This window comes from Hevea brasiliensis, chromosome 7 (genome assembly GCF_030052815.1).
Source record: "Hevea brasiliensis isolate MT/VB/25A 57/8 chromosome 7, ASM3005281v1, whole genome shotgun sequence".
Taxonomy (NCBI): domain Eukaryota; kingdom Viridiplantae; phylum Streptophyta; class Magnoliopsida; order Malpighiales; family Euphorbiaceae; genus Hevea; species Hevea brasiliensis.
This window is the reverse complement of record NC_079499.1, coordinates 105,484,502-105,500,371: the sequence shown is the minus strand read 5'-3', so window position 1 is coordinate 105,500,371 and position 15,870 is coordinate 105,484,502. Positions and strand designations below refer to the sequence as shown.

The 15,870-nt window shown below is 31.8% G+C and overlaps 1 protein-coding gene and 1 long non-coding RNA gene across 2 annotated transcripts; both read right to left on the bottom strand.

Annotated features, from left to right (window-relative positions):
- Positions 1-12,505, bottom strand: LOC110640564 (uncharacterized protein At1g10890). Its single transcript, XM_021791912.2, has 4 exons — positions 12,264-12,505; positions 11,901-12,119; positions 5,742-5,961; positions 1-475 (listed from the first exon to the last, which is right to left on the bottom strand). Exons 1-4 carry the CDS (start codon positions 12,374-12,376, stop codon positions 212-214), a joined length of 816 nt encoding a protein of 271 aa, XP_021647604.2. The 5' UTR covers positions 12,377-12,505; the 3' UTR covers positions 1-211.
- On the bottom strand, positions 7,496-9,686 carry LOC131181611 (uncharacterized). The gene is made up of 2 exons (XR_009150139.1): positions 8,945-9,686; positions 7,496-8,620 (listed from the first exon to the last, which is right to left on the bottom strand). It is a non-coding gene; the product is annotated as an uncharacterized LOC131181611 (long non-coding RNA).
- Positions 12,506-15,870: the final 3,365 nt, after the last annotated feature.

The following is a 15,870-nucleotide window of genomic DNA, read 5'->3' as shown; positions in this document are numbered from 1 at the left end:
TTTAGAAGTTAAAACAGTAAATTAGCTAAAGTTATTTTGAAATTGTCTAGTAATAACAGCAATTTCTGTATCATAAAAGGCACGAGGGCATATCTATGATTTTAACCCAATTTAAGGGGCATTTTGTAAAATACCTTAGTTTTATGGTAAAATTCCGAGCGATTACCCCCTTTGGAAAGCAGACGACCTACATACAGGCTTTTAAAAATTGTTATAAACCAATGCCAAAAGGCAGCTTCTGTCGAGATCTGTTCTTACCCAACGCTTTCATGTGATTAGCATGTTCGTCTTCCTCTTCCAGTTTTTTTCTCCAAGCAACCTCTTCTTTTTGCCTCTGAATGAGCTCCAATTCACGAAATCGTTCCTCCTCTTTTCGCTGCTGCTCTAGAGCTTCTCTTCGCTGTGCTTCTTCTACCCTCCTCCTATTCTCTTCCAGCATTTTGTCTAGCTCCTCTCTTTCCTTTCGAGCTTGTTCCTGGAGAAAGTAATAAAGAGATTAAGGCAATCATTAACCCCACATTACAGAAAAGAAACACAAAAGGGTTTTAGAAAGAAATATTTCATATTCACAAAATCAAAAGAAATTTTCAACTGCATCAAATTTCATTATAAGATGAGATTAAGTTGAAGACAAAAGAGAGCAATTATTTAAAAAAATATTAGTAATGCAGTTTGCCATATGTCACAAAGGGCAGGCAACAGCATAAGTCAGATGGTAATTTCTCAGAAGATGCAAGAGCACGAGTTCTTCCACGAGATGTTGAGTGCAACATCCAAGGTCCATAATAGAAGCAATGAAGCTCCTAACTTTTACACCTATATGGACATAAAATATAAACAATTTCATGTGGTACAAATCCAGTCCAAACATAGTGACATAGGATTTAGGATTGTCGGATTTTGAAGGTACAAAAAAGTAGGAATATCTGCGGACTTATAGGGTTTGCAAATAAGGATGATGTGGAAGCAGCATAGAACAATAGAGTAAAGCTTCTAGGGTTTGGCACAGGAAAAAAAAAGGGCAGGATTGACACATCAAACAGCATAGAACCTGTCAATACTGATCTGAAGTAATTGATGTTATTAAATTTAGGTTTGATGCAAGAGAATATGGACCTCAATCAAATCAATATTAAGTTGGAATGTGGAAGAAAATTGGTAAGATTTAATATTCACATATGGAATTTCCATAGGTACCATAACCAAGGCTCGGACATCAACCTAGAATTATATCTTGTCCAACATTTCAAAGTAATGAAATTGCTGCATATCGATACTGGTTTGGCAGGCTCAAAACATGCCTCCCTTCCCTTTATCTTTCATAACAAGTTTGAATGCTACCCATGTCTTCGAAGCCATCTTGGCCTTACCTATTACAAATATAAAAGATTACCCTCCAGGATTCACTCACATGGGACACACTCCATCGACCAATTCCATTCATCACATTTTTATCTACGAATTTTGTTTACCACATTTCCATTTACCCTACTTGCCATAAATTCTTACTTTCGCTCAACCCAAACGTGCAGGTGTCTTAAATTAGGTTTCCTTCCAGTCCACAATTCATAAGGTGTTTTTGAGACTACCTTATTAGGAACCCTATTTAACAAGTATATAGTGGTCTTAAGTGCATACATCCACAATGATATAGGCAAAAAAAAAGTTACTCATCAACTCCAAATCATATCCATTAAAGTCCGACTTAATCTTTCCACCACCTCATTTTATTAAGGAGTACTTTGCATAGTATCCTATATATTTATATGCCATAACTTTCCAAGAACTTTACAAATGAACCAGGTCATATTGTCTCAACTCATTATGTTTCCCATAGTATTCATCACCGCTATCTAACCTTATTATTTTCGCCTTTCTATCTCATTTATGTACACTTTAAGTGCATCTATTGATTAATAATTTATAGATTTATTTTGATTAATTATTAATATAGTGTTAGTTAAAAAAAAAATAAACCTAGAAACCTGTTATTACATATTAAAGGGACTTTTTTTTGAAATAAAATTAAAGTTGAGAAATTTTATTTTAACAAATTAAAGTTAAATGACTAAAATGAAATAACTACCTAAATTGAGAAAAGTTCAGTGCAATTTACCCATCAAGGATGTTAAGGACGACCATATCAAAGTCATAAGTTGGGCATAATGTATCTAGAGCACCAATGAGTCCAAAATAGTCATGCAAAGATCACTCACGATCTAAGAGCATATATGAGACCTTATGAGCTCTCTTAAATGAGCTACCAGAATTGACCGTGTGAATTGCCTCTGCGATATAGGACTCCTAGCATTTAATGACTTGCAGTAATGTTAAATATACCAGGACCCTTAAGAAGATTTTCTGACCTAATTACTCTACAAAAAGTTTAAGACATGGCTAACTTTCATGATAATCTATACCCACTTGCCTAAAAAGGAAGATCACCTTATGGATGCAATTACATGCATATTCACCAGTAATTCATCCACTTGCACTCACAATTGTAGGTGACATATTTTAATTGAGGGAACCCTTCAATATAAACACTTCTAAATTAACGTTGCTTGGATTGAGTTAAGAAAAGCTTGAACTCATAATTTTTAACTTTAAAAATTTCAATTTGAAGAAGTCCGATCTTACTGAAATTTATTAAACAATTTAATTCAATAATTTTAAAAAACAATAGCTCATATAAACTCTAATATTTCTTTTTTTAAAAAAAAGCATTCTGCATGTATATCTGTTTAACTGAGAAAGATCAACTTCAAAGTTTCAATATTATTGCCTAAAAAAAGGAAAAGATAACCAGAAACAGAGACAAGGGAGAGGGGAAAGAAAGACATCACTTTCAATATTATTTTTGGAGAAAAAAAAAAGGTAAGGGAAAAAAAAAAGAACTGAGGGAAGTTGAAATAAATTATAAACGGGAGAAAAATTTCTCATATAGTATGAAAGAAAAAGGGAGGAAAGAGAAATAATAAGAAATCAAAACAAGGTAGAATGAGAAATTTGAGTCATATGATTGATGGAAATGGGAGGATTGGATCGAATCGGTACCTAGAAACTCTTTGTGTGGTGGTTTGGACAGATTCCAATGAATTTCAGAGAATAACAATGACATTTGCAGCAACTGCAGGCTAGTAGACACCTGGATTCTGGCAAAACAGGAACTGTGATTGTAGCAGTGGCAGCAATTACAACAAGGGGTCTAGAAGGCAATGGAAGCTAGGAAGGAACGCCTTCCTTAGCCTCGTTCCTCACAACAGGTGGATGCCTAAGGCAACAAACCTGATCCCTCTAGGAGGCTGCCTGCCCTCTCATTGTAGAGGTATCAGCCCTAGAGCCTTAAAGTAGACAACAAAAAGATTAATGAAAAAATAAGAGTAAAAACTCGAGAAATGCAGAATTAAGTTACAGGAAAAATATGGGGTTTACTTTGGATAGTATAAAATACTTTCTAGTCCTTCTAGAGTCTTATTTTATGTGTTTATTTAAATAAATAGTTGCTGGTCCATCACTTTAGGTCTCAAGGGCAATTTTGAAACTTGTAACATTGCTAGAAATTCTGTCCAGATATCTTTAGGAGTTCAAATCCTTAAGATTTAGGATTACCATTGAAGTCCAATGTCTTAAAGTTTAGGATTAGTTTGAGTCCATAAATAACTGTTACATGAATTATTAAATTTCGTGTTTTGCATGTTTTGTTTGAATAACAAAATGCAGAATTCAATTCTAAGGAATTAAACATAAGGAAAACCAAATTCTATCAAAATAGGTGAAATTTCATATGAATTCCACAAAATTAAGACTAACATTTTTTTGGACTAAAGTGCCTATATATATATATATATATATATCAAGCTTGTGAATTTATTTTATGTTTGTTAATATATTGTTAATTGGTTCATATTTTTGTAATAAATTTATATTAGGTACAAAATCATATATAAATTTATTACAAAAATATGAACCAATTAACAATATATTAACAAACATAAAATAAATTCACATGCTTGATATATATATATATATATATATATATATATTATTGAGGAAGTTTAGGAAGTAAGGATAAATGAAGTTCAATTATGGAATTATACCAAACATAAACTATATGGAATTCAATTAAATTCCACATTTTAAGTAATATCACATCAAACACAAGAATTCATTTCCAAATGAATTCTAAGTAGCTGATTTGAACCAAACAGGAGCTAAATATTTATGATTCAGTTTTCAGTCAATAAAATTTCCAGCAGTTATGATTCTAGTTGTGATGCCTATGGAACCTTGGGTGTGATGACCAAGGAGTTATAGGCCTCAAGTATAAACCCTGATTTTACTATTAAGGGCGCTATTTATCGATATTGTTCACAGCCTTCAAATCTTCTCTTGTTTAACTTCGCTTTTCAATCCCACCCTTTTACAAATGCTAATTTTCCACCTAAATTCCAGCAAATAAACTCCAAATTTAGCTTTAATAGTGACGCGGGGCCAAACAGCAAAGCAGTCCAGAATACACCCAGAGTGTGTTCCACAGGGCACAATGGACTCAGAAACTCGTGTTTCCCTCTGGCAACTTGTAGACGTGTTTTCTGTCCCAGCAAGAGCAGCCACCTTTTTTTTTTTTTCCCCTAATCTCCAGCAGTTCTATTTTACTTAGGACTTCATGGAAAGACTCCCAACAGCTACGGAAATAGATTAGAATTAATTTAGTAACTCTCCAACTCTATTTAGGATTTAATTATGTTTTCCTATTCTATCTAGGATAAGATTTATACATATTTTATTTATATCTTCCTATTGTATTTTGGTTTATCTAAACTTCCTAATGAATAGCTTTATATTCCTATTAGGTTTAGGAGTCCCAAAACCCTATAAATAACCTTATTTACATGTAATTTCAGATTCAGTTTTCATCAATAAAATTCCTACAGAGATTTACTCTCATATTCTCTCTCTCATGTGTTTGTGTGTGAGTGATTTACCTAGCTTTGCTGCATCAAATAGGCAGCCCTGCAAGCTGCCCTACATCAAGCCTAGTTCACCTTATGCCTCAGGCACACCTTTAATAGCTATGAGAGCACTACATGATCATGAAAATCCTTGCTATTCTAGTAAGTAAAAAAAAAAAAAAACTACCAACTAAAACAATTATATTGATTAGAAAGGTCAACAATAAAATAACATGTTAAAAAAAGCACAGCTCAAATGGTTGATGAAAAAAGGGTGCATTGGTAAGAAGATAAAAGTGGCAATGCATTGAGAACAAGTCATGGGAGAACCAAGATGGAATAACTATATAAAACATAGATGTATGGTTTATGGACTAGATGTACAAATGTTATGATGTTGCCCTATGTTTTTAATGATTTCAGTGCAATCGGTTAAAATGGAACAAGAATTTTAAATATCCCATTTTTATTGTATAATTTGTGGTATTACTTTTTATTGTCATTGCCAATTGAATTGTAAGGCTTATTATGCATTAAGTAATCAGAGATTTATTTGGCTCACATCCAACAAAATTTTGTATATCTTCATATCACATGAGATATGATCATCTTTTATGTCAAGTGTCCTAAGTCCTATCACCAGAAATTAATTTCCTGAAATGATGGTAAGACATCATGATTTGCCACTAATGCTTTATCACATAAAACTAACTATACTCAGCTTATGTTAGTTTATCAAGAAAAGAAACAAGTGATTAGTAAGTAGCCTCAGTTCACAATTCAAACCTCTTTCCGTCTTGCCTCATAAAGAGCAGCTTCCTTCTCCTTCTCCAGTTGAGCTACAACATCATCAAACAATTTCTTTTGACCTTCTTCTATCCGCCTCTCTATTTCTAGTTTGACTTTCTCAGAATTTAACCTGTCTTCCACATTTTTCCAAATTGCTTCCTCCAATCTCTTTGCAGTCTCCTCTTCTAATAGTCTCAGTTCTGCTTCATGTTGAAGCCTGATAGCATGTGCCAAAAATTAAGTAATCAGATAATACTAAAAAGCAAAGGTTCTTTTAGAAGCCAAAGGGAAGCAACAACAAATTGGCAAAGTAAAATTAACATTCATTGTAGTAATTCATCAACCATCTCATCCTTCAAAATGATAAGCACGAACCTATGCATATGATATGTTGATCCTTAAGAAATGAAATTTAAGGTGAAACTATATGTAATATCACGATCACAAGATCTGATAGAAAACAAGTAGGCGTAAACACACATTATTGTGGGCTTAGCATGTACTGCATTTTTTTAAAGGTCATTTTATATTGTTGGATTACCACTTGTGGGAACAAGTCCCACACCAGCAGGGTACAATAAAATTAAAGGATATATAAGTGTTAGCATTGGCAAACCAAACCAAAAGGCTTTGGCCATTTTGGTGATGGAGAGCCCATTTTAAGCCCAGTTTAGCATGTAGCCTACCAGTTTAATTTTCACACTCCACGGTCCATAATTCTCAACACTTATCATATAAAATTTGAAAACAATTATACTTAATAATATACATTTTAAAAATAATTGTAGTAAGTATGATATAACTTACTACATATTATTTTATTCATTCATGATTACTTAAAAAATTAAAATGCACGCAATCCATTTGGCCTCCTTTATGAAAAATCAAATCAAATCGAAATTTACCCTCTAAAGCAATTTTTCAATTATAAAGGTGCATATCATTAAATGTATCCAATACAATCTTATGATAGAAATCCAAAAAATTATATTTATACAATTTAAACAAATACACCCTCCGTTATTAATTAAAAGAAAATCATATAGTCATCATTTCCACTAAAATTGAATTCAGCCCATCACTATTACCATATGGCAAACGAATTGTATTTTCAAAATCTCTCTTGAATAAAAGTAATTTTAGCATCAGCTTCACTGATAGTATTGTAGAGACTTTCTAATAGTAAATGAGCCACAAGCAAATAAAGGGAACTCTTTGATAAGCAGAAACAACCCTGCTTGGAAACTACCACTAAAAGTTGTGAGTTATATCAGAATATATAAAAAAAACTTAAAGGAATTTCTTTATACCCCTCCGAGATGGATGCATTATAGTCCTGCAGAAGTCATTAACTTTTTCCCCTTTTTTGCACTTAAAGAGGTAAGGCGAGGAACTTTCGAGATAGTATTTTGATCCTACAATCACATATGCATAAAACCTACCACATCATAGGAAAATGAAGGTTTAAACAAATATATGCATTGGTCTTGTGAGAGGAGAAAAATGCGGGAGAAGTGGGAGAGGAACGTGAAAGTTCAGGCACAGCAAATATATTGCAGCATATTCCTCCAAATTACCAAGATAAGAAAGTAGTTTCAGTAGTTCGTGCATGACCATATGAATAAGCATCCATGGTAATGTTACACAATAGACTTGCACATCTTACTGGAACAGAGAAATATGGGGATAAAGGGATAGAAATAGACTGGCTTGAGAAAAGAAATAGAAAGGGAAGAAGATTAGAGAAGAAGAAAGAAAGAAGAATTCAACATTTGTTATTGATTATAGAAATGCCTCAATTACAAGTACTCCCTCCTATTTATACTAACACCTACTACTTAACAAAATAACAGATAACAACCTGGCTCATTACAGTCAGCCCATCTAATTAAACTCATCAAACTCTTCCATCCCTTAGTCATAACATTCCCCACTCCTTGAAATCATTCTTGTCCCCAAGAATGAAAAAATAAATAAATAAATAAAGCTAACCCTTAAATGCTTGTAGAATCTATAATCATCTGCATCAAAGCTTGAAAAGAAAATTTTGGAATAGAGGCAGTAGTGTCAGTATTATTAGCATTTCCACCACATTCAATTGGATTTTCTTCTTCTGTCTCCTCCATTTTTCAAATTCATTCTCTTTGAGTATGATATGCCTCTTCCAAATCTTCTTGAATTGAAATATTCCCAATATAGACATCATTATTGTTTTCAAAATCTTCAACAATTCCAACAAGAAGAAGACTACCTTCAGTATCACTTCTAATTACAAAACAAAACCCAATTCCTTTCTTTACAGAAGACACCCTCTTAAAAGTGTTGCCATTAACAAGTCTCACACTCTTCCCATGTTCATTTTCCGAAATATTCCCAAGCTCCAATTCTCTAAACCCTGAATTGACAAGGGAAGCTTTTGAATCCAAACCCTGATGATGGTCTTCCATGCATTGAGAAATCTTTTTATTTTCTATAAAAACCTCTATAATTTGAAATTTTTGTTCCTCCTTTTGAGTCTTATTCTGTTCATTTCCACCATGAATGATTATCTTTTATCAAGCGATATAGCCTTCCCCTTAGCCTCACTCTCCCCATTCTTTCTCAATTCCTTGTCATCACCCCAATAAACTTCAATTCCATGGTTTCAGTCTTCTACATCGTCATCATTCTTCTCCTCAAAAACCTCACTTATACTAGACATATTAGGAAGAAAATCATGCTACCCCATCTCAATAGTGCCCTTGTCATTCTTATTGGAAACTTCACTTGAGGCATCTTGGTCTTCATGCAGCTTGACAGAATTTCCAAGAAGGCAATCTGTTTGATGCCGGAACCCTTCTTGCAGTCTCTCGATAAGCAAGATCATTTGGAGAACCCTAAACAGAGGCATGAGTAGGAAAAATTGGAAATGGTAGAAATTTAAAAGTAATTGCAGCAAAAGATTGTCAAGATAGAGTCGCAGGAGAGGAAGAATGTAGGAGAAAGAGAAATTAAGGAAAAAGGAAGAAGGAGAAGGAAAGAATTTCAGGAAAAATTTGAAGAACAGGGTTTTGCCAAGAACAAGAAACAGAGTAAAGAAACAAAAGGAAAAGAAAGGGGAAAAAAATTTCAGGGATGAAGGAAGAAGAAACGGAGAAGGAAGAAGATAGAACAGAAAAGGATCAAGAAAGAGGAAAAGAGATAAAGAAAAAGAAAGAAACCTGGAATTTGGAAGACTGCCATTGACCTCCCATGGTTGCAACTCCCACAAACTGATTTGGAAGCAAGCCCACTCGAGAACAGTGCTCTAACACCTACTACTTATACTAACACCTACTACTTAACAAAATAACAGATAACAGTCCAGCTCATTACAGTCAGCCCATCTAATTAAACTCACCAAGCTCTTCCATCCCTTATTCATAACAGGTAAATACCCAAACAAGATTATTTCTTCAAAGTTAATTAATAAAAAGGTTGAAAAAATAAGAAAAAAGAATGGACCATTGGATGAAAAAATAGGCATCACATCAGCTTATCAAACAACATAATTAAGAATATATATATCGCATTGCTATTGTGGCCACTCATAAGAAATGCACCCAATTGAATGATTTGAATAAAAGCAACTAAAAGTTAGTTTTAAGGACTAAGGTGCACTTGGGATGACAGCAAATTGCATCAAAACTTCCCTTTTATGGATTGACTAAGCAAGTCATGAATGAGGAATCTTGGTAAGGTTCTACATCACAATAAGACATTGAGATTGAAATTGCTTTGTCAAAATTTATCCATTTAGATGATGTTGCATAAAGTCATTTGAAACTATTGTGTATCTGTTTTGGAATTTTTATGACTAAAACATGTCAATCACCTTTCAAAACAACATTAGAATCTACTTGACATTACTATTAAGTTTTCTTTTGTTGTTTAAAACCATTAAATATAAAACTGCTGTCAACCAAAAAATACAAAAGGTTTTTTCCTCTTTGGTAAAGATGGCCACGAGTCGTTTCAGTCTTACACCTGGACAGGAACTAGCCTAGTCAAACCCAAGCCCAAAACCTGTCAATCGTTCAACTGAGGTGTTCATGATTTGGTTTAAGATAGATATTTCAAACCAAAACAATAAAGTATATTTGTAAATAATAAAAAAAATAATCAAATCAAATAAGACTAAAAGATATTCAAATTCGGTTAGTTTGCATAAACAGTTTGATCAATTTATGCTATAAAGCAAAATTGCTTCGAAGAAAATTCAAGACATTCAAATAACATTGATGCAAAACCAAAGAACCCTCAAAGGGCAAAAAGAAATAGTTTCAAATTTTATTAACTCTCAATTGTCAATAATAATCATAACAAACTCTCCCCCTTATTGTTCATTTCAAAGGCAAACGGATCAAAGTAGCTCTAATAGCAAATTGATGGAGAATCAATAGAACACACAAGAGGGGAAAACAAATTCTCAAATTTTGTATTAATTGTCAATGCCAACAATAACCATAATAAACTCTGCCAAATTACCTAGAGGGCATAGGTAATTATATTATATCAACTAGTCCTATTATTATTAGGATTAGGAACCCCAAAATTAAAAAATACTAAACCAATATTAATTAGGAAATACCAAACCAATACTAAGTAGGAATTCAAAATAAACTCAAACTTCCTAAGTAAAATAAAATAATAGTTCCTAACTAAATTTCCTAAATAATAGAAATCTAAACTTCTTAATTTTACAATAAAAAATTAATTCAAAATAATTCCTGAAGTTATATTTCCCAGATTGCATCAAACATGATATTAAAATATAATAATATGAACATATTTATTAATTCTATGTATGAAAGACCAAAATAAGTGAAATTTTATTTATGCATGTAGAAATTTTTTCATCATGTGAAAAGGTTAAAAATGAATTAACAATACAAAAATATTTACATATAATGCAGAATAATGTAATCTTAGTATATTCTCAGTTTGAATCAATTTCAATGACTTTTTTATGACTTGAAGCCAAAGATAAACCAAAAATTCAGATTGAATATATTTTAAAACCAAATCATGTAAGTGTCAATACATGGTTTTTGGTTTGGATTGGATTGAATTGATTATGCTTGGTTGGTTTGGTTAACATTGTGTAGCCCTAGTTCCACAGTTTTTAATTGACCTAGAACTGAAACTCGGAAGGCCAGGCTAAGTTCTTAGTTTTCTTCTTGAAGTGGAATCGAAACCAATTATCCAGTCCAATTCTGAATTAAAAATTTTCAAAATTAAATAATCTATATTTTATATAATAAATATAATATGCTTTATATAAATAAACATAAATGAGCTTTAAGTAAACATGTTTATGAACTCTTAAACGAACATGTTCATGAAAAGTCGAGCGAAACTCATAATATTCATGTTCATTCATTTATTAAACAAGTTTTAAATTTTTCGTTCAAACTCATTTATTTAACTTTATGAACAAATAAAAACAAGCTTTTATCCAGCTCATTCCTAACCGTTCACCAATCACATTAGTTTGCCTAAACCCTACCAGATTACCAATATTACATTCATAAGGACAATTCAAAGTAAACTAAATACTAAAAGTTACTTTTCAGCAATCTGACACCCAAGAGGTAAGTAACATTCCACAAACCAAAATACTTATGTCGATGCTTTATCATTTCAAAAAAAAAAAATTCAAATTAACAAAAATTAAGTAAAAAAAAAAGCATTAAAGTTAAATCACATTCTCATCCTAAGTATGCTATGAACAGTTCACCAGATCCATTGAGTAGGAGGTCCTAAGTATAAGTAATTGTCCGAATTGAAATGTCTAAGGCTGCAACTTAACATAAATAGCCTACATAACAGATATACAAGAGCCAATGAGGGGTCATTGCGGGTTAAACAAATTGAACCACTTAATTTGCACTTGTAGAGTTACTTTGTATGAGCCCAAATATGTTGCCAATTAAACAATAGGATGGAGCTAGTAACATAGAAAATAAGACAATTCTACAGCTATCCAGCATAAATTCAAATCGCTGAACCTGGTTGATTGCATTTCACAATGAATTCTCATACAAATAAACAGAAATCGGCATTACAAAAAATGATACAAAAACTAAAACCGTATAAAATAGGTTGCTCGCCCAAAATCAATAATCTTATGATTACCTTTTCTTCTCTTCCTGCTCTTTTTTCAGTTTCTGAGTGGCATTTTTGCGTTCAGAAGAAGCAAGACTTGGGGTAGGAGACCTGGGTAGAGGAGAGAATGAATCACTCTTACTTCTGTGCCTTCTACGTCGTCTAGGTGTTGGAGATGGACTCTTACGGCGTCTATAACTCGGCGAACGACTTCTACGATGTCGTGGAGAATCAGAACGACTTCTTCTCCTGTATCAATTCGCAATACCCAACTAATTTCAGTCCTGTTTGATGACTGTCTGCATATATTGCAAATTTGAAGCACAAAAATTGCAAAAATATACAATTAAATATACAAATTTATTGGCAGTCAACCAAAAGAATAAAGAAGACCTAGAATGAGAATTGGAGTTCGGAGATCGGCTTCTATCTCTTTTGCTTCTTCTGCTATGACGATGATCCACAGGCGACGGAGAGTATCTCCTTCTGTGAGACGGGGATCCCATATCTCATCACCGATAAAATTTAGACCATGGTTGCCGAGAATAGCTTTTTACAAAACACTGGACTAGGCTAATGAGCCTCGTTGGACGGTATCACGAAAATTACGAAAATCAACGGGGCTCATTGATTATTTTATGTAATTATGATTTGTTGTGTTTTTCTTTTTTTTTTTAATTTTTTTATTTTCTTTATTTTTACTTTAATTATAAATAGTAAATAATTATTAGTATTTAAAAATTTTAAAAATAATTTTTATTATAAATTAATATTTTATTATATAGTGATTTATTTAGACTTAAATATAAAGGTGTGGGTTTATTTAGTCAAAAATTGAAATTAAACTTGTTTGATATATAATAAAAAGTTAAGGAAGGATTTAGACTTTTTGTCATATTATTAATATATAAATTCTTCTCAAATTTGATTAAAATTTATTTAAATTATTTAATATTTTTAATCTAATTATTATTACTAAAAAATATTGAACACATTTTACTTTATATATTTTAATTAATAATTTTATATAAAATAAATTTTATTAATAATTTATAAATTAAAATTATTATATACATTTATAAATTTATAAATATTATTATAAAAAAATATGTATTTTATATTTAATTAATTATTTATATAAACAGGTTTAAATAATGAATACTTAACTTATAAAGCCCGACACGAGTAATTTATATGTACCTTTTTTCAAGTTAGGTTATTTTGTAAATGGTGAATTTTAATTTATAAAATAACTTGATTATTAAGTTTTTTTAATTATACATATTGTACTTGATACAATTTAATTACATTAATTACTTGCATATTTATTTTTTATAATTTAATTAATATATAAGTATTATTATTTTTTTAAGAAATAAATATTTTTAATGTTAATTTGTAATTTTTATAAGTTAATGTTTAATATAATATAATCAAATTTATAATATTGTAACGCCTTCACTTTAGGTAGTCCATACATTCTACTGTTCCGACGACTAATGTTGGTTCGGACAGCTAAGATGTCTGGAACTACACTCAAATTAGAGTGAGAAGACATAAATTGACGGAATACAAACTAAGTAAAATTTAAGAAAAATAAAAGAAGCGAAGTACAACTCGGTTAAACGAGCCGAAGTCACGACGATGGGTGACAATATTGGAAAGTGACTGTGAAGACAGTTGCTGACCCCAGACCTGCGAGGAACCTTAGAAAATAATTTTTGAGACTAAATTAGAGGATTTATGAAGATTAAATGACATTAAAAATGTCAAAGAAAAATTCAAGAAAATTAGTTAATCGATACAGATAAAAATAACCCAATAAATATAATGAAAGGAATTTTGGTCATTTCAACTCCAGAGTTGAATTTTGACATAAATGTCTATAAAAAATAGTGAGAATGAAATAATTAAAATGAATTAAATTATAAATTTGTGTAATGAAAAATGAGCAGAGAAAAAGAAAGAAAAGAAAAATTAAATACTAATTATGACATAAGCATACATGATGTCATAAAGGGGTAAATTAAAATTTTAACCAATTAAAACCTAACACCTAAATTTAAATGGATAAATATGTGTATAAGAGACAAATTGGCCGAAAAGAAAATCCATCTTCTTCCTTGAAAACCCATGGCCGAACCTCTCTCCTAATATAGCTTCCACCATATTTCTTCCTTGCAAGCTTGACTCCTCCCCTTTCTCACCATAAAACCTTAAACTCCATTCATTAAAAATTTATCCCATACCTTGAGGAAGATTGTGGCAGCCAAGAAAGAAGAGATTAGTGAAGTTTTGTTAAGTGAAAGAAGTGTTCCTTAGAGGTTAGTGCACTAAACAAGTTATTTTCCTTTTTTAATCTTTGTAAGCATGCTAAATCAAGTAAAAATTGTATGAAATCAAAAGAAAACCATGAGTAAATAGAACCTCTAAATTTTGGCAGCCATGAGAAAGTTTGAGAATTATTGGTTTTTGATGAAATTAAGTGGTTTATTTATGTTATTGATGAGTATAGATGATGGATAAAGTGATTAGTATGAGTTTGGTATGTGTATGCCATGAATTGAAAATTTGAAGTTAGGGTTTGGACCTAATTTTGGTACTTTTGCATTATGGCTTGAAATTGAGCATGTTGAGATGAATTGTTAATCATTTAAAGTGCTATGAATATGAAATGAAGTTTGGGAGTTGGGAGGATTTGAAATTGGGAGTGCTGATTTTTTTGTGCAGGAAATTGAACCTTAAGTCCAGTGTGGTTTTTAAGCTATAAGTTGAATTGTGTTGCTCTAATTGGTGTGAGGCCAATTGGAGATGAAACCTAGGACAATTTTTCACATTTTTCATGGAGAGACTATGTCCAAAAACTGACGTTAACTTGACCTAAAAATTGCTTGAATCTGGATAACCCTAATCTAGACTTGGAAAATTGACCAAATGAATAGTACATGTTCATTTGGCCATAACTCTCTCTAGACAAGTCCAAATGACCTGAATTTTATACCATTGGAAAGCTTAGACATAGGACTACAACTTTCATGGTGAATACAGAGCCCAGAAATGCCTCTAACCAAACCAAATTTTTGGCCCAAATTGGGACACAAAAACTGTCAGGAACCAAATTGTTCAGAAATTCTGGACTTGGGTATACCTTACCAGTTTTTGCAAAAATGCCATAACTTGGTCTAAAAAATTGCAAATGAAATGAAACCAATGCTAAAATTTCTATAAGACATAGATCTACAATATTGATATTATGACCAGAACCCAGAACCCAAGGAAACTAGGCCAAATTGCTAGAACAAGTCAGCACATCAAAACCTGGAATTTGACTAAACCACCACTTGACCCCAGAATAGTATTTATAGCATATCTCCTACTAGAAAATCCCAAATGGGATGAGCCAAACTATTATGGAAACCTAAGAGATAGGGCTTCAACTTTTATTTAGAAACTTTTCTCAAAATTTGAGTGTAAGAACCCTAAAATGGGAGTCAAAACAACTAACCTAAACCTGGAATCCTGTAGACATAGGGTACCTAAGTCCAGGCTAATTAATTTGCTATAATTAATTCTACAAGACCTGAAAAATTGTAATTCAAAATTTTGAATAATCATAAGACATAGGGTAATAATTTCTATGAAGAACATTAGGCCTAAAAGTGATTGTAACATGTCCAAATAATTAGGAAAAGATTGACTCCAGAATCTGTCTAGTTTTAGAACTTGAGTGAGTTAAGGAACCAGTTTTGGTTATTTGACCATAACTTGAGTTCTAAAACTTCAAATGACATGATTCAAAAAGAAAAACAAAGACAAGACCTAGAGAGACAACTTCCATGAAGGAAGTGTAGCCAAACAGTAGCCATATCTTGGTCAATTTGCTAGGAGAATATAAAACACCAAATCTAGACCTAAAGAAAGGTTTAAGATATTATTTGATACATGACATGTAAATTACCTATATGAATTGCTAAATGTATAAGTTACATGAAAATGAAGG